This window comes from Thermobia domestica, chromosome 15 (genome assembly GCF_964235325.1).
Source record: "Thermobia domestica chromosome 15, izTheDome1.hap1.1, whole genome shotgun sequence".
In the NCBI taxonomy this organism is placed as follows: Eukaryota; Metazoa; Arthropoda; class Insecta; order Zygentoma; family Lepismatidae; genus Thermobia; species Thermobia domestica.
This window is the reverse complement of record NC_137468.1, coordinates 25,078,295-25,098,743: the sequence shown is the minus strand read 5'-3', so window position 1 is coordinate 25,098,743 and position 20,449 is coordinate 25,078,295. Positions and strand designations below refer to the sequence as shown.

At 35.0% G+C, this 20,449-nt stretch overlaps 1 protein-coding gene across 14 annotated transcripts in view; it reads right to left on the bottom strand.

The window, feature by feature from the left end:
* Tlk (Tousled-like kinase) overlaps positions 1 to 20,449 on the bottom strand; it is a 221,741-nt gene that overhangs the window by 58,708 nt on the left and 142,584 nt on the right. For 7 of the 14 annotated variants that reach the window (XM_081741436.1, XM_081741437.1, XM_081741441.1 and 4 more), the window contains 3 exons: positions 16,182 to 16,301; positions 4,307 to 4,397; positions 1,590 to 1,822 (listed from right to left, as the gene is read on the bottom strand). In XM_081741436.1, the coding sequence (XP_081597562.1) occupies positions 1,590 to 1,822; positions 4,307 to 4,397; positions 16,182 to 16,301 (444 nt within the window). The other 7 variants (XM_081741446.1, XM_081741439.1, XM_081741447.1 and 4 more) reach the window with 4 other exon arrangements.

The window sequence follows — 20,449 nt, the reverse complement described above, 5'->3', positions numbered from 1 at the left end:
GCGCACGATTTCTTCCTAGTATTTAACGTTAGAAATCCCGAAAGTATTTTTACTACTTATTTATAGGTGCTCGAAGTTTGTGTACAGAAATTTCCTCTCTGTACTTAAAAAAAGTTTTTAAAGGAAAATGTTATGGTGCACACAAATATCATGACAGCATGGAGTATAGTAGCATGAATTTTACCAATCCATTCTTACAATAATTCGCTTGATAAAAAAAGTAAATGTGTGTGTATATGTAGGTGTGTGTTGCAAATGAACACGAATCTACGTTGACAATATATTGCTACAAGTCAACACAATATTACTGAGAAATTTAAGTTCGTATAGAAGGCAAATTTAAACAAGCTATTGTTCCTACCACGTTCATATCGTCGAGTCAACCGCTCAACAATTAAGCACAGTTATTAGATTACCCGTAACTTAAGCTACTCTTCAATTTCTTTTAAAAGATTTTTCCGGAAACTTTTTTTTTTTTTCCCCTTTCTTCAATATGTCCCAAATTGATTCTCTTTGAACAAGCCTAACCTTTTCTACGTCATGATATACCCTACTGATAATAACACATAAGTTTCCCGCTCTTTCACTATCGACTGTTAAATGTTTACCCTTAATTTTCTGAATACGTAACACACAATCTTAGTTTTCCTAACCTTTTCAAAATCTTCTACATATGATTTTGAATTTTTTGTTTCCTTTAAACATAAAACTAAATCCACTGAAGTGTCACCATCAACTTATTATTCTAAATTAACTAAATTCTCTCACTCTACAGCTATACTAATAATGCTTTTAATATGTATGCGTGAATTCATCTGTGCATTATTTCAAAATTCGAGCTATGTTTACGTTCAGGTAATTCTTCTGTTATTTACGGATTAATTCGAATTGTTATATGCACAATTTTTCGTGAAAAACAAAGCTAAAAAAGTGAAATATAAAAGATCAAATTAGTATTAAAAAAAAAAAAAAAACTTTTTCTGGGGGGTCTATTTTTCTCTCTTAAATACAATAGTTCAATAAATTGAATAAGAAGTGGTAAGAAGTTTTCCTGAATTTTATCAAGCCTTGTATTTAAAGTGTAAAATGAGAATTTGCATAATCGCATTGATGGGTCACAATAGAACTTTCGTTAATAGTGACCCACAAAACTAACGGGATTATAACTAATTTCCGGAGGTAATTGCAATGTTGCTACTTGTTGCGCGCAGCACGACAAGCATATTGTAAAAAAAATATGATGATTGTAACACTAGTATTTTTGAAACGTGCATGTAATTCCTAGATAAACTCACTGTCACCTCTGTTTTCATATTTGAAAACACTTTTTGCATGATTCACTACTAAAATTATTGCAGAACATACTTCCTGTGAACTTCCTCGCAAAATCACTACTCCAGCACCTTATATGTAACTTATAAAATCACTAGTCACTGCCTCACCTTCCACCATACTACGTTTACGACTTAATCACACGCTGACTGGACTGAGCTACGTCACTACACACACCTCTCTTCTCTAGATAGAATATAAAGAAAGGACACTCCCCACAAACACTAGAACTTAAAACCACCCACTGATTCACTCACCATAGCATAGCCTTGTTGCGGAGAAGGGCTTTTGGCACCACCATGTCGTATAGGACTGTTCCCAGGGTGTTTTGCAAAATAGTCATTGATTTTCTTATCACTTCTAGCTCCCTTACCCCCACCCCCACCGCCACCTGTATCGTCTACTTTCCTCTTCCGTTTTCGTTCCGATGGTGTGCGAGGAATTTTTTCAGGAGTGTTGTTATCTACTTCTTTATCACTATGGGAGGAACCTGAAAAGGTGAAAGGAATATATTATTTATTTGATATAAGGTTTCAATTTATCATATTTCAATATAAGCTATAGTCTGTTAAGAGTTTCCAAGTAATATTAACGGAAGGACAAACACTACGAAATTACATCATATCCCCATTATGTTCTATCATCGGAATATCCATAACAATAGGAGTTTTCAGTACTTAGTCCATTCACTACGACGTTATTGACAAACGCATTGCTGATGTTACACGTGTATTCGTAAGTGTAGTCTTCTACAAACTGTGGCAAACTAATATTTTATCGGCCGAATAAAAACTTTCAGGAACTTCAAAACTACGTATTTGTCTGTGAAGTGCTTTAAAACATCTTGAAATGTATTAAAAAAATCATTAAAAACTCTTTTGGTTCTGTCCCCGAATTGATGATCATTACTAGCAAGTATTTTTTTTAAGTTTAACGTCCCGTTCAGCAGCGAGGCTATATGAGACATGGACTTACTGATTAACGTGGAATCCGAACCACATGAGCTCCCGCCCGGAATCGAACCCAGGTCTCCCACGCCAAAGGCGCGTACGCTAACCGCTTAGCAACGAAGCAGCTCTAGCAAGCAATTTGAATAACGAATCATGTAACAAAATTGAAATTTTACAGGGGAGGTTTTTTTAGTTTTCGTCTTAGCTTTTACATTTTTTGTACTTGATATATATAGATAGGCTTATCCTTATTGTGTCGTGTACTTTGATAACCTTTGTGTGGACATAGGTTCACATCCAAACAGTTAAGAAAAGAAATATATTTTATATATATATACTTCCGTGTTAATTTCAAATACTCCGTAACTACACATTTTATAATAATTTCTATGAATGTACACTCATGTCAAAAATGACTGTCGCATATCTATAACTGTCTTCTTGTAAGAATATAATTTGATACTGATTTTGCAGGGTACTTTTAATACTGATACTATGTGTATAATCTGGAAATGTATATTTGTGGTAAATTTCATAGGAAAAGAATTATAAATACCAAAATTAGAATGAGTAAAACAAAATGTCGCTAAATGGACAAGAAAGTTTTATTTTCGTTTTACTGTTCTTATTTACTGCTCTTTTGACATGAAATTTGCCACATACATGTGCTTGCCGCTTATACACAGTAACATTTTAAGAAACAGCGAGCGAATTCGCTATCAAATTATATTCCTACAACATATTTATAGATATGCGACAATAATTTTGGACATGAGTGTACATGAACTACGCTTTGAGCAAATTACCTTTGCATATATATTCATAATGGCTGCAGTGACACAGTTTGCAGATCTTATAAACGTGAGTCTTATCTGAAACGTTCTTACTATTGACTTAGTTATGTTTTAATATTGTGAGCTTTCAGATAAAGCTTTCGTTTTTGTTAGAACTTGTTAAGCAATGCATCAATCTCCTTAAGAATACAAAGCATGCAATAAGAAACCAGAACAGCTTTAAATGAACTCTGAAAACTAGAAAAATTACACAAGGGTTATGCTGTGACTTAGTGCACTAGAGTTACTTCATTATCAATCCTAATGATACACATCTTGAGATCTATTATGTTCCAATCGATCACATTACTGAAATTATTACAACGATAATCTACAACGATAACGTTGTATATAGTATTTGCAATCTGTGCCAGCTTATAAAAAGGGATCAGAGGCGAATTATTTGAGCAGTATTATATATAAAGAAAAGAAAGACACACAGAGATATCGAGAGATTATTTTGTAATCGTTAATTAGAAAAAGAGTTGTTGCTATGGAAACGTAGTAAATAAGTGTGCAGGTATGTAGACATCTTGTTAAATATGCAAAAGGTTGATTATGTACGCTTCTCATGGTTGAATATTAAAAATTAGTTAAGAAAGTGATAAAACGTGTGAATTATTTCGAAGATTACTAAATTTGAAATTACGAATCAACACCTTTTAAACCAACAATTGCAAACCATATTTCCCAAATCTTTGCTAAATCCACTATCTTCAAAGCAGTTATCAATCTTGGATATTACATGAATCCTAGCTTCCTAATTGCGGTAAAACTGCCACATTAAGATTAATAAAATTGTTGTTGCTGCAACAAGTTTAAAGTACAAGGTTAATTGCCTAAATCTAAAATTTATGTAGTCAAATGGGACCAGCTAAGTTTCTTTGAATTTCCACGTATACTGAATATAGAGCAATATTTGAAAATATAAATACACATATCGATGACAAGTAAATACTTGCTGCAGTTTCTGAACCTTCTATCATTTAGCAATCTCAAGTAGTGAGTAATAAACATTTAACGTTGTTCCACGGTTGCCATTCTACACTATATTTTCGCATTTCATTCCTTCGTAATATTTACATAAGCACTTGGAAAATATTACTTAAAATTGTGTTACGCCACGATATCATACACGCTAGGTTCATCTAGTCACTTGATAATCTACGATATTGGTATACTTATGCTTACCTGTGCTCATATTGGAGTCTTGACTGTGAACAGACTGGCCAGAATTTAAATTGCCTTGGGGTGCCATCTGAATTTGAGATGTTGCGGACATCTACAATAAAAGAAAAGTTAAGTTTTAGTTTGTGATTTTAACAGTACGAAGACATTTCAATTATCTATTATTTAAAAGGAAACAGTTTACAGCCTGAGTAACAGCGTACATGATAATTTCAGTTTTCCGTAGAAAACCAAGAACATTTAAAATGGTAATGCGATAATATTTATATACATATATAAAGAACCTCAACTCAATGTGAACATATTATTCACAACTTAGCGTCCTTTTTAACCATCAACTTTGACACAAGTATTCTAATTTCCATTTCTGGAAATGGGAAATCTTCAAAGTTACCGAAACCCTCTAAAATTTGTAACTAGCCTGATGCAGCCCATCACACGTTCTCGTATTTTTTCATACATGACGCATGCAAAGTTGAAAACAAGTGCTGCAGACATTACTGGCAACATTATATATTCAACATATTCACTATAAATAACTTCTTAACTTTTCTGCGACACTTAATACTTTGAACGTTAATGTAACATTATGGTCAAGTACAGAAATAGCAACTTGCCTTTCGTATATAATGTTGTAACTCAAAGTGGGCGTTACGAAATACTTCTTAATGCCCTGAGATGATTTAAAAAAAATTCATATTATAGCAACTTACATACACGATTCCGCTGATCTGAGGCAGCTGCATTGTATTTTTGAAGCTGTTACCAGAAAAAAAAAATGTTTGTAAGTCCCTATACATGGGAATCAGAGCTACCGGTACTGAATAATTACTAGTACATAAACAAAAATCTGTTCCGGCAGAATAAAAGCTATCAAATATTATCGCCACACTTCTTATTGCTACAAAAATTCGCTTTTCCTGATTTTCTGTTTTTCCCGTTTACAAAACTACGCATGAAAATTTATTTTGTTTACCTTGAGGTCACCTAAGGATCAATATGTCTCTTACCTTTTTAGTTAACCAAAAATAAACGTTCTTAAGAGCTAATCATAATTATTGTGTTGCTAATATTATAATATAAAGTTTGATGAAGATGTACTTCAGCATCAGTTTTACCTTAATGAGAGTGTGATTATCGTACAGCATAATCTTTTGGATTTACAGAAAATGTATTTTACTCTGATTTCTAGAAAACTACGCATGAGGATTTACACCTGCCCATATATCATTTTGTTCAGCTCAACGTGATCTATCGAATGGTACACACAGGGAAGAAAGTATCTGACAGTTGACAAATTTTCTTTTGTCAATAACTCAGGAACAAATTAATTAATTTGGATCGTTTTGTTGCTATCTTTAGAATAGTTATAACTTGATAACTTGCCAAAATCGGTACTCTATTAGGTTATTTTTTGTTAAGTTATTAGGAAAAGAAATTTTGTCAACTGAAGAATACTTTCTTTCGTGACTGTACATGTCTCATGTTTAAAAAAAATATATTTTCCGCTAAATGTTAATAAAATGTAGAATTTTATATGAACCTCAGGGTTTCAAGTTAGCTTATTATCAATAATTTTGTGATTTGTATTGTCACTACTGTCTCATATGTAGCTTCCAGCTCATTAGTGAAATCTAATGGGTAAGTATCAATAAAATGAAACCAAAAGCTTTTCACAAATAAATACCTTTATCATATTTAAAATCAGAGCATTGCGCTGAGTTTATTTGATATCCTATTCATCTGTATTTTAGATTATAACAATTAACAATAATTAGCGTGAATATTACACCTTCCTGAATTTCATTAATTTATTTATTTATACTTTTTCGAGTTGTTTTATTTCAAATTTTCTTTAGGATAAAAATGTTCTTTTTTAAATATGTTTCGAGTTCCAATTTTTAGAAAAATCATATTGTAGCGGAAATTGTTCTGAAGTGTCTGTACATACAATCAGCAACTACTTTTAAAAACATATACTAAAAAGAGTATTTATGCGGTTGTTGATTGCTTGTTTGTGTGTGTAAATAAATATTAATGTCTCAAATTAGTACAGAACCAAAATGCTTAGTTTCCCATATAACTAAGGCACAGCTATCAGGCTCAAGGAGAGGGACGTATACAGCCGTTACATCACTTCCGGACAGGGGCGTCATTCAGGGAGCGGCAGGAGGGGGCAATTGTCCCCCTCCCAAGAGTTTGAGGAATACATATACTTTGATCGGTTATATACTAGTACAAAACGTGAAAATCTTATGTCGGTGGTGCTCTTGCCTCCCTCAAGCGAAGTCAGAAATGACACCTCTGCTTTCGGGGCTCACAATATTTATTGATTTGAGCATTTATTTATTTAGATCAAATGATTTCATTTCTTTAATTTTACAATTTAATTAGTTTCACTAGATTTCTGTGTTTTTCGTTTATTTATTTATTTTAAAGATCAACTACTAGGCTGTCACAGGCGCGATTACCAGGCTCGGCAAGGCTCAGTACTCGCAAATAATATAATTTTTTATGTAATTCACAATTTCGAAGGAAGGTATCTTTGTTAAGCAGAAAATAAATTCTATACACTATTGAATCACAAAACAAATTTTTCTGCTGAAAATCTGTTGACTGACATGGATTTTAATATGCATTTTACATCGGAAATAATTTTCCTGTGTGTTTTATAATTGATTTTTTTTCGACTCTTTCCAGTTCTGAATCTGTGGTTGAGTTTTAGTATAACACTTTACAGACAGTTTATTTATTTATTTACATAACTGCTGACCACTTATGTACTAGTAATGCCAGGCATTTAGAACCTAATTCTTTCTGCGCATGTATTTTGTCATTATTATTATTATTATTGCAATAATTTGTTAAACGACTTCTGTTAGAGCACTTGCAAGTAATATTGAATTATTGATCAATACAAAATTATATAATTATAGTACAAAATATGTTCGTGCGAAGATGCAGGGGCCCCAAATTAGTCTTACTCCGGCACTTTATATTCTCTCAATGGCCCTGATAGCTATTCTCATATTATTTTGATTAATTTTAAGTGATTAAATAAAATATGGAAGTACTGTTTATTTTTCAAAAACCACTGTTGAAATTTTAAAATAAATGCATATTAATTATTCCGTATAGTGTAATTACTGAAACACAATTGCAGTGCCCCACATACTCTACATATTTATGCCTAGCAAATTAAAAAAATACACAAATTTGGCCTACTTTCAAACACTTGCTATATCACACACATTCAGTACTCTGTACCTATAAGGATAATTCCATTACGTTGGGAAATAATAGAACTTAACCTACGTAACGCACATCCAGAGGAGAAAGGTTATACATGTTTACAGAGTTATTCTTCTGGTATCCATCTTCAAATACAAGACACTTTGAAATCCCATGGCGATAGGCAGAGGCATTCATTTGTCTTTGCCAGAACATCAAACACATCCGCTTGTTATTTCTCACAATCAATACGTGGCACTAAAACAATTCTTCACAAAACAGCAAAACACTTAATTTCCCAGCACAGAATCAATACACAATACTACGTGACTACGAAACATCTGCACATGTACAATTTCTTGCATTCCTTTGGTCGAAAACAAAATGGAGACGAGGAACAGGGGAAGAGAGAACGAAAACATTCTAAAACATACCAAGTCCTGCTGTGCATTATCGGCATCCTTTTTCCCAACATTTTCAACTAGGGTTCATGACGTAATATAACGAGAGCATTTTTTTTATCGTCACTGCACTGGGAGAGGACGAACGAGCTTCGTCTTTCATAACTAATTCTTCTTTGATGTTAATACGCACGAAACACATCCATTAAAGTTCCATCACATGAAACCTGGTCATTTAAATGTTTACACTTTTAAATCACTACACTGTATTGGAACGAGATGATGTTTTTAACAACAAATTTGTAAAACTTATTTTCACTAGCACACAAATACGCAGAAACATCAACAAGATCTCACAAAATGGCAGGCTTGAGATACCCTCCCCCATACTATTCATGAGATTCTTCCCCCTCCCCCCGCTACAGAATCTTGTGAGACGGGTCGCGACTAACGTGCAGTAAAATCAATGTGGCTGCCTGCCACTGGGCTGGGCTCAACCAACTCGGACACTAACTTCTGGGTCAACACTGCCTCAGGCGAATTCACTATTTCATACACACAAAATCCCTGCATATAATATTACGTCATTCACATCTGGTTGAAACATGGATCAAGAGATACCTTATGAAGTCGCCAATATGAGACGAGCAAGGCTCGTAGCATTCCGTCCATCTCGCTCCAAGCTGCCGAGCCGGCAGCCACAACATCGCTGCTGCTAGCCGGCCACCATTGCTTTCATCTGACCGTCTCTCTTCTCATTGTCGCGATCCGTTCCAACTCGCACAAACTGCTACACAAACGGCGACCCCGCGCTCTTGCCACGTTTCACAATGCGCCTCGCATCACTTCCACCAACTGGCAACGGCGCAAGTCTCTTGCTTGTTCCTCGGCCGCCTGACCTCCTCTCTACCTGGCGTTGTCCGGAACCAGGACCAACTAGTGCACCAGCTGGCTAGCAGGTTTCTCTCTTCTCTCTCTCCTTTTAATTAAACTCTCCCTGTACTCGTACGTTGCCATATTTCTATGAACATGCTTGACATTTGACATGGAGAGAGTAATAAACACACAAACAGAAAATATGTATACGATAACATCTTGACAAGCAATAGCTCACACATGTTGCTAGTCATCAAGAATCCATCTATAAAAAGGAAAACTTTTTTTTTTTCTTATTAATATTTATTATTTTCAAATACACGTGAATTAGCATCACGTCATTAACATCTCAACTTCAAGTGATGATTTTTTAGTATACAATTACAGCCGCGTTTAAAGAGTTATTTAACAACAACATTTTCCCCCTTCTTACAACTAGGTTCATGATAATTTTATTATGTATATTAAATCACTGTAGTATATTATTAAACATAAAGTTACACAATTCATAGTAGTAGCATTCACTTTCACTGGATGCGGCCCGTGTGCGAGGCAGAGGAACCAAATCCCATCAGGTTCCATCGAAGGGCACTCAAGGTGACGGAGCCACTGGCCAGAGCGATGAAGGGCGAGGGCATCGACCCACTACACTCTCGCACAGAGTGCATTCGCAACCCCACAAAAGTTTCGCACTGAGAACCCGATCCGAGAGATTCGCAACGGAAAATGAACACGGCTGCTTCAATATACAAGGAAAGATCATGTTGTACGCCCATGGGACTGGATGAAATTTCAATTTAAATGCTGAAGGAATTAAAAATATAACGACCACACAACACCAAATTAAGGCACGCCATAAGAAAGTAATACAACGTGACAAAACAAATTTTAAAGCATTCTTTAACGACGATGATGCATTAACTTTACATTATTCACTCAAAGAAAAAAAACTGTTCTGCTTGAATATTTATTTATTTATTTTATTTTTTATTAAGTGTAAGAAAAGGAAACTTTAATTTTCTGATATCAATAAAATTCAAGCTCGGACCGGAACACTGTTCGATATTTCAATTCTCTACTACGCGTATATATTGAATAATGAAAGAAACTCAAAAGTAGCATTAAAATAATTACTGTATGTCGCTTCAATAATAAAATAAACTGGGTTTGAGAAATACTTCTGGAATTGCGTATGATTTGATGCGCTTGCTAGCGAATTACGACTTACTGTCCTGAATACGCATGAATTAAATGGATCAGAAATGCTTTGGCATTTGTATACTAACCCTAGTTTCAGGAAAATTAATTTATGTACTGTCCTTAATAGGCATCAATACTATTTTCGTATGCTTTGCTCCTTAATAAATTTTCAGATACAGTCACTAAGTTAAATTAAACTTGTAATTGTTATTAATCTACAACAGGGTGTCACAACATGTGGACGCGTATCACTAGTTGTACGCGAGTTCCTGTTTGTGGTATGTACGACTTGTAGCGGTGTTACTAATTAATATGCTTTGGTGGTACGGCAGTGGAAATGTTGAGAACTTTTGATCTACAACAATAACAGGAAAGGAAGTTCAAGGACATCGGCCACGGCTTATATTTAAAGGTATCATTCCAGCATTCACTTGGCTGATCTAAGGAAAATCCCTGAAAAAGCACCAATCAGGAAGACCAACCAGCGGATTTGAACCCCGGGACCTTCCGAGTACGGCCTTAGTAACTCTACTAAAAATATTGTTATTGCAGGAATATTGTTAAGGCGAAGCTTTGGTAGTCGGAAATTCCTAGATTCTGAGTCACTACCACGAACTTCAGATTCGCACCTGGTAGCTAATACAACTATTCTTGATATTCCGATAGTAATCCCTTTGTTTTATTCTTCTCACAAAATAGCATTCTTTCGAATTAAAACAGACTAAAAGAACGTCACAAACTATCCAGTTGACTATTACACACTACATACGGTTACTAGAACGTTGTCACCTATTTCGTAATTACAGAAAAACCGGAAACCATACATAAAAATGCTTCCAAATGATTAATGAAATAACAATGCCATTTCATTAAAATTACGTATATAATATACAAATTACAAGAATGTGCTAATTTGAGCGTATAAAATTAAATTCTTTCTTTTCTTTTTCATTCCACAACTCCAGATTGTTACTACAAACAATACCCTCATTAGAAATTGAACTCAGACCACGCTTGACTCACTGCAACTAGAACGCCTACAATAAAGTCCTTGGGAAACAGCTCTGATCGATATTCACAACGAATGAGTTTTCCGATTGCAGATAAAATTCATCCCTTACTGATTTCAGAATATCTTTCAAAATTTGGAAGGAGGTACATAGGAAAAAATCTTAAATCATAAAGAGAAAATATTTTCTCTCAAAAGAATGAGAATATTTTTATTTTTACTAGAGGGTGATTGTTTATCTTTATTTATGTCCTTTTCGAAATGCAAATATTCGCGAGTTTGTTCCATGCATTTTAGGGACAAAAAGAACATTAATGGCAAGTTTATATTAGCATGAATAAAATTTATTATCAGTAGAAGCACCATTACAAACATGAAAGAATCATACAGTCAGGTATCCGATATTTACCTCCATGTTCATAGGTGACAATTCAAACGAGACTTCGGCTAGAGTAAAAAAGAATAAGAAATTCTGTAACAACGTTTACATTAAAATTAGGTATGAAAGTGAAATTTAACTTCTATATATAAAGGAGACCCTTACTGTGCGACTGGCCTACTGATTAACGCTTACGCCTAACTGTTTAAGCTAGAAATTTGGACAGTACTACTGAAGATATTTGGAAATCAGGCGTGGAAGGGTGAAATGGGGGCACCGATTATTATATATCCATATCTCGGAATCCCTAAAGGTTATAGACATGAAATTTGGCATTTGGATTTTTCATTCAAAATAATTAACCACATACTTTAGCGTTTTCTGATATTTGACCAAGGAGGGAAAACTAACGGATTGCAATTAAGAAATGGAAGGAATGAAATGGGTTGCAATTACTATAACCACATATCGGGATCTGTTGTTCTGTATGTTGCGAAACGTGGTCGCTTACTCGGAAGGAAGAACATAGATTGAGAGTATTTGAGAACAAGATCCTGAGACGAATATTCGGAGCCAAGAGAAACGGGAATGGCGGAAACTTCATAACGAGGAACTACATAATTTATACGGTCTACCCAACATTGTTAGGGTCAAGTGTAGGAAGCTCAGATGGTCAGGTCATGTATCCAGAATCGAAGAGGAACACTTTCAAAATCTTAACTGGAAGACCAATTGGAAAACGACCATTAGGAAGACCTAGGCGCACGCAGATGGGAGGACAATATTAAGATGGATCTCGCAAAAATAGGAATACAAACTAGAAACTGGATTTAATTGGCTAATAATAGATTCAGTGGAGAGCTTTTGTGAACGACGCATTGAACCTCCGGGTTCCATAGGAAATAGAGTGAGTGAGCTAGTTACTTATATATTGGGATTACTTAGGTTATAGACATAAAATCTGGTGTTTGGCCTTTCGATTTAAAATAATTAAATACGTGTTTCAGCGTATTCTGATGTTTGACCTGGAAGAAAAGAGGAGGTGGGAGTGGTTCGAATTTCGTGCGGAGCTTCCAGTTAAAACGAATTCTAAAAATACGAATATGAAACAACAGGAGGAGAAAAAAAAAAAAAAAGTTGCTCGCAGTAAAATATGGAAACATTTGGCAGTTATAGTGTATTTCATCTTACAGGTTTTCCACATGCTCTTGTTTTATTTATTTATTTATTTATTTATTCAATTAAAATTAGTTTACAAACAACTTCTACAACGTGCTATTAGGATCTATAAGTGAACTACTTCCATGTTTTTCTCATAGGTCGGAAATCGCGGTTAGAAGATTATCAATGATATTTTAATTATAGAACACTCAATTTCTGCACTGTATGGAAGGCCTTGAAAATAGTTTGTAATTAATAGAATTATGAAAGCATTAAGTAACCCGTTTTCAAGAATTCTAATTATTTATTGCTCTTCAATTATTTAGAATAAAGTGGGAAGATTGCGCTAACCACTAGTGCAGCGAATGGTGTTGTACTTGTCGAAAACAGTACAGAAATTGCTCCGTTTCTTTCGAAGTTGTTGACAAAGAGAACAGTGTGTACTTCTGCAGGTGACTGAGTGTGCACAGCCATATATTCTCTGTAGGGTGATGGTGAAACAGTTTAGGAACTTTTCGATTTTGATATTACTCTGGTACTACGTATTAGCAGTACATCATCAAAAGAAATGTTTACAGCTTGGCTATTGCTATTACAGGATATCCGTTAACAAATGGAGCAGTTTTAGAAGTGAATAAAACAGTTCTTTACTACCTTACTCTGCTCTAACTGTTCAACTTGTGAGCTACATTACTGACAGTTCGGGGATCATTTCCTGGTGTTCTTCAAAGTCGCTGGATTAGCTGTATTACTGTCATCTTCTGTGCCCTCTTTGTTCATCAAATCTGAAGCCATGCTTTCGGGATTCGTTACAGAAATGTACTTGCCATCACCACCTCTATTCCACCAGGTTAGACCATAATACTGTACAAGATATGTTTCATCAAATATGAAAGGAATTTCACCGCATGTGAAGTGTGTCGCTTGAGCAAGGACTAGGATTAACTTTTCTCAAATTCTGGGCAGCTACACCTTTTACGGCACAGGCTACACCGTGTAAAATAATACACAGCCACAAAATCTCAACATTTTTTTGTGAATATCCTGTACGGATGGTTAATGGTATTCCTTTAGTCATAACAGAAGTTTTTCTATACATACAATCTCTACTGATTGGTTATGGATGAAGTGGGAACATTAGCAATGAGGTTACTGAGTAACCTCAGCAACGAGTTAAGCTCATCCTAACTTTTTTTTTTTTTTTTTTTAAATTTTAGTGAATAACCTGAAGACAAAAGAATATTAAAAATTTAAGAACTGAGCCAAATAGTATTTGTAAAATGCTATTATATAGTCGGTAAATCCACGTACAAGCGTATCTGCATGTTTTTAATTTTACAGGAAAGCGATCTGAAATTCTTCGTATAACGTTATAGGACTACCCATTTCATTTTCAGTACAGTGCTGCTAAAGTTTGTATCAAGAAAGCTTTGGCCTTAGTGTTTCTGAAGATATTATTAAAGGTATAACGTTATACGAAGAATTTCAAATCGCTTTCCTGTAAAATTGAAACATGTAGATACGCCTGTTCGTGGATTTACCGACGATATGGACTTATAATTGTTTTCAATACTTATCATATAGTGTACATATTTGAGTGCCCAACTATTATGACGCAACAACTGTGCACCCAAATTTCTGGTTTATAAGAGAAGGTTTGAAAACTAATATTAGTTTATTTAATAGGACTTTGTAGGTGCTGCCTGGCTCACTTTCTACCATTTTTTATATTCTTCCCTGTCTGTTATCCACTTTTAAAAAGAGGTAAGGTCAGCGAAGAGCTTTTAAGTATATGAAAATAGAAGTCCCTCTTTCTTTCAAAAGGTAAAGGTGTTTGTAGTTCGTATTCAACACACCAGAAATGATGCCAGAGTTGTCAGCAATCCTTCTGGTAATTTTTTTTAAGACACCACCACCTTCTATACAGTATGACCTCTTAATGTAGCTACAGTCGACTCAGATTAACCGGGGCTCGCTGATTAAAAATAAAATAAAATAAAATAAAATAAAATAAAATAAAAAATAAAAAATCGCAAGAATCATCAGGAGGATGCTAGAGAAAAATGAAAGATTTCATCTTTACGTCCTACATTTATGCCGGCAAGGCTAAAAGAGACGGTGATAAGAAATGAATGCAACGGTGGAATGAATAAAGTGGGAGGAAACGGAAGTGCCCCGACAAAACCCACGAACACGGTGTTTGTCCACCACAAAGATCACTTGGGACGAACTAGGATTGAAACGGCTCCCATGCACCAGAAGTGCCATCATGCCCCGCTAAGCTAAAGAGAAAGAAAGAGAGAAAACAGACGTAGAATTTGACAATGAAATTCGACTTGACAACTTTTCAGTTCTCCCTCGTTCTTCCCTGAAAATACGGAACATGTAACTTGCCACGTAGCATTTAAAAAAAAAAAAAAATCATTATATAGTGATGATTTAACTTTTTCTTTTTTCATGCCTTTGGATTAATCGTGATTTTGAGTTAACTAAGGATATTTTCCCCTCTTTTAGTTCGGTAAATCGGTAGTCAACTGTAAGTGGACAAAAGGTAAACAATATATATACAGTTCACTCTTTTTAATCACAATCGAAAAGTAAATTATTATTTTCTATGGGTACGCGGAATAATGCTGCCCACGAGACGAGACAATCTCTTCCAACAGAATATTTTTCGACATGACATTTCTCTCTATATTTTCGAGACGAGACAGTATTTCTCGGCAATTTTCTAGACGAGACACCAAATCCAGTCTCGCCTCGTAGGCAACACTTAGAAGAACCACTTTATAGGAGATAGCATTTGTTTGTTTTTTTTTCTTCTTTTTTTTCGTTGCTTAAAATTCAAACGGCAATTGGAAAGTCTTAGGAGTCTTCATCCCAGCGAAATTAAAATACCGCTAATTTTACAGTAATTATATGATATCTTCAAATAGATAAAATATAATCGAAATGTGGAACAATAGCGCCCTAGACAATATTGTTTTACATGAGAAACCGTTATCACGACTCACTTATCTGCTTTCGATTTCGAGCCATTTTGAAAATCGGCATTTATTTTCGCGTTTCTAAACGGCTGAAAACGGAAAGCTACTAGGTGACTTGTGATAACGGTACCTCATGCAAAATAATATTGTCTAGGGCGCTCTTGTTCCACATTTCGATTATCTTTTATCTATTTGAAGATATCACATAATTACTGTAAAATTAGCGGTATTTTAATTTCGCCGGGATGCAGACTTAAAGAAACAAACGCAATCTTTGGTAATATGACATTTATTTATCCTGTTAAGGAAACCCTAACAGAAGAACAGAAATTCAGCACACATACCTCCACATTCTTGCCACGAAAGGTAGAAAGAGACAGACGTAGGTAATCATACTAACAGTGGCACATCTACAATACTTCGCCCAGACGAAAGAATTCAACTGTCGACATAACACCCGCCCATTTCAAATGCAAACTAAGATATTCCTTACCTTATTTGCAAGTATCTTACCCTACCATTAATTTACGAAATCCCGAACGGGAAATACTTTTAATAAGGAAATGGACACATCTGTAAAAGTGTTAAGATGACCCTTTTTTTTTTTCGCTCTGATATCCAGAGAGAAACGTACCTGAGCCTGTCTGTCCCGACTCCCACCCATCATCATCCAGTCCACTGTAGTGGCCGGCACGCCACCACACCTGTTCACGGGACACTGCGGACAGCTGCTGGAGGAACAGTACTCAGGGCCCTGCAAGACAGAGCCAACACTAAATACATAGCTCAAACGTTCCAAACCTAGGATCCACATCTTTTCACATATACACAATGATTACTTCTACTCTCAGAAGAATTTTAACAAATCTCAATATATGTTTATGAAAAAATAATAGAGAAATTAATTTGTAAATTTTATTCTATATTGTCCAGAACTTATAAACACTATTGTATATAGAATAATTCACATTGTCACTGATTTTTTTGTTTGTTTTGCAATATTTGATGATTTTACCAATATAAACTAACATAAACCGTCACTCCAACGAATAACAAGTTTCCCTCTATCTACGCCAAGTTCCTATCTTATCTATTTGGTAGGAGCAAGTGTGTTGTTATGTTTATCATTCCAGTTTAGAATTTGCTGGTAGAAGTTGTTTTTCTGTTGTCAGAAGTTGACTATATATATATATATTACACCATGTGTCCAGCAGCCCAATTATGACAACTAAAGTGACTTTTAAACCTGGTGCTAGATTCTGCCCCTTCGGTACATTTTTGAAAATAGGACATTTTACTTTCAGCAACAACTGATTACAAGCGCTTATTGTAGTTGTGTCTGTCAGTCGCTGAACTGTTACGATTTTCATGTAGTGTCTAGATTTCAAGATAGGTTCAATTCGGCAAGGATGCGTCTGTCAGTCCTAACAGACACTCACAGTAGGTGAAGAAATGTTCAAGTGCTGAAAACGTAGACTTTAGCAAATGTTTTCCTTCGGATATGGAATTGTTTAAATCACAGTGGAGTTTTTAAGACCCTGCTATTTTACACAAACTAAACGCTATAGCGTTAAGTCGTAAGTTTTATAAAAAGTACGTAGGTCTATCTCGTTCTCATGTTATATTGTGGAGAACAGCAGTTCTTAAACTAGCAATTTTATTATGTTCTTTTAACTTTCCTATTTTATACCTCCCTTTTGCCATTTACTTTTTGCTGATGATCCCTTTGAATTAATTCACAGATACTGTACTTATGACATATAAATTATCTTTTTTTTTCTTTGAATAATATGTTGATTTGGTACTGAACACAAGTATGAATTTTATGCTACAAGGAAATGATTTTACAGAAGCTATAGTCATGCGCTAAGATGGGTTAACTTGGTTTGGAACGAAAAATCAATTACAAACAAAATGTACTTTCTATCTAAATAAAGTTTTTACCGTGTGATATTTGTTTTTTCTTTCTGCAAATGAGCCACTTGAAGTATGTATAATATGAGAAAAGATTGAAAGCTCAGGATTTTAGGTAGAAGGTTTCGCACACTCATTCTTCACATTCATTCATCTTTTTTTTTTTTTTTTCTTTCAAGAAAACAGCATAGACAGAAGTGACACAGATAATGAAGAAAAAGACATGAATACAACGCCAGAAACGTTCTACTCTCGCACTATATTATTGTTCTTTCTCGCTCAAAGAATTTCATCAACTCGTCTAAACACAAATTGTAATTAATAGGATGCAACAAAATACAGAATCAAACATCTAACCAGTTTTCACACATACAAGCATATACACCCACACACACACATACACACACGCACACACAAAGGGAAACATTTAACTATGGATTTAAAAACTGATCATGAGTACTGTTGCTGAACGTTTTATGCAGCATGTTCAACACCGATTTTACATATTTTTCCTAGAGAATTAGCCGACATTCTGCACCATAGTTATGAAGAAAATCTTCGATGTATCTCCTACACATATGAGGATATGATAAAATGTACATGAACGATGATGATTTGAACTACGGTATGAGAAAGCACTATGAAACCTCCGAACAAAGTATTGCTCAACAATAAAGTGATGGAATCAGAATCCAAAGAATGCCATTACGGAGTACAACTGATAAAGAAAATTTTTTGTACATCTCGTTTCAGAGATTACGATATTTACAGTATCATATCAAATGAAATATTTACAGTAAAAACTAACTTTTCTTCCTTGGGAGCGTATCAGGCGACTCAACGAAATTTTTGAGTCCTTGTTCCTTAACTTTCACGGGTATGCCGGCTAGGGTAAAGGAGACGGTGATGATGAGAAAAAAGGCAATGGTGGAATGAATCAAATGGGAAGAAACGGAGAATTCCGAGAAAACCACACACACACAGTGTTTGTCCACCACAAAGTCTACTTGGTACGAGCTGGATCGAACCAGAGACCCGCGAGCCAGAAAGGAACGCTTTACCACTCAGCCACCACGGCCCTTACATTGCGTGAGAAAGCTTGGTGAAACTATTACACTCAGAAGAAACAAAAGCACCCGGAGGAAAATGGACATAATGCTCCTCAGCATAACTTTCAGTCTGCGATCGAAACAAGGATCTTTGATGCCATTGACGAGCGTTCAACCACTGAACCAACAAACACAATTTATTATCTCTAGTTTTTGTATGAGATTTGCCAAAATTAATCTATGGAGAAATACCTTATTGGCATGTATTTTATAAACAACTGATACGTTAATTTATAACATTATGCAGAAGGGAAAAATCATACCTACCTTTCTATTGCAATAGTCTCCTTACAGATATTCGAGCGGCTGCCTTGAATATATTATTAAATATTTAACTAATATGATAGTTGGTAAATGACATATTGGGATGATATATAAAAATTAGTGAATTTACTCTGAAGTAATAAAGTGGACATAAACATAATGGAGTGTTCATTCACTTCAGACTTCATGTGATGAAATGATGGAACTTGCAAATCTACACTCAGGAAACCTAATCGAACTTCAATATGTAAAATAAATAAATAAAACATCGTGTATATATGTGTGAAAAAAAAAAGCAGCACATGTTCAACACGAACAAAACTGTCATGAGGAAGGAAAGGCTACCAATAGGCAGGGCTTGAAAAATCCATTCGACTGCTCGTCAGTGGCGAGTATAACACTGTGACTGCAAGGTGGTCTGGCTCGTAGATTTTTTGGCTGGCTAGAAGTTGCAAGTAAGATTTTTCAAGCCCTGCCAACAGGTATAATGATATAATGACATATGAATCGATGAAATTGTGGAATGGTATACCAATAGTTTTGCAGGAATTTTTTGCACTTTTGCTTTGTTTCAAGAACACTGAATAAGCTATAGTGGAATGGATAATTAATAGGTTATTTACCAGAGCTATAACGCAAAGCCAAACATTACTTTCTTGCTAAATACTGCTTCCGCACACTTTAAAGCAAACAGCCAATTTCTTGGTATCTACGCTACTTTTAGCTACACAGCTGAAAGACCCTCTATAAGACAATTCAATTGCACGCACTACAAATTTACTCTCTATAGATTTCAAAACAACATTTGCTAATGTTCATAACGAAATATTAAATATTTATAAAGTTTGATATCTTAAATTTCTAGACGGTTTTCAATGACATCAATACAACAGCTCTTTAACTATATAACTGCGCAATCATAACCTTCCCTTCATCAAATAGAGTGACAACAAACATTTATAATACTCGTATAATAACCAGAAATGTACATTTATTATTATTATTATTTTAATATCAGCATTCACTTCTATACGATTGTTATAAAATACAAAGCAGTGGCAGCGCTTTAGAAATTACAAATGCACTGCACCCACTCAAATATCGTGAATTTTGAAATGTGAGGGATCTCTACGAAAATTTGGGATTTGAATCATTCCCAGAAGTAACCACTGCAACATCTACTCTGCACGTTCGCACGTTGACGAGAATGTTGTTAGTGAAACAAGGCACAGCATTTGAGGAACTGTAATGAAATTGATGGTCGAGACGTGAAGTAGTTTTACGCCCCACGACTATCTATGCAGGCTCAGGGAGACAGATGATTAATGGAAGTGAAGATTATGAAAGAATAGGTGAAAGAAGAAAATGGGAGAGTCCACCGACATGATGGAGGCATGATGAGTTTGACATCAGTGTGTACACTAATTTTCCCATTTGTTCATAGCTACCATATTGATGTTAAATGTAGTGGAATCGTATTTAAAAAATGAAAAATGGAATAAAATCTTTGAGTTTTACGTCCCACGTTTATGCCGGTTAGGCTAAAGGAGACTATGATGATGAGTAATGAATGAAATGGTGGAATGAAGTGGGAGGAAACGGGAGAACCCCGAGG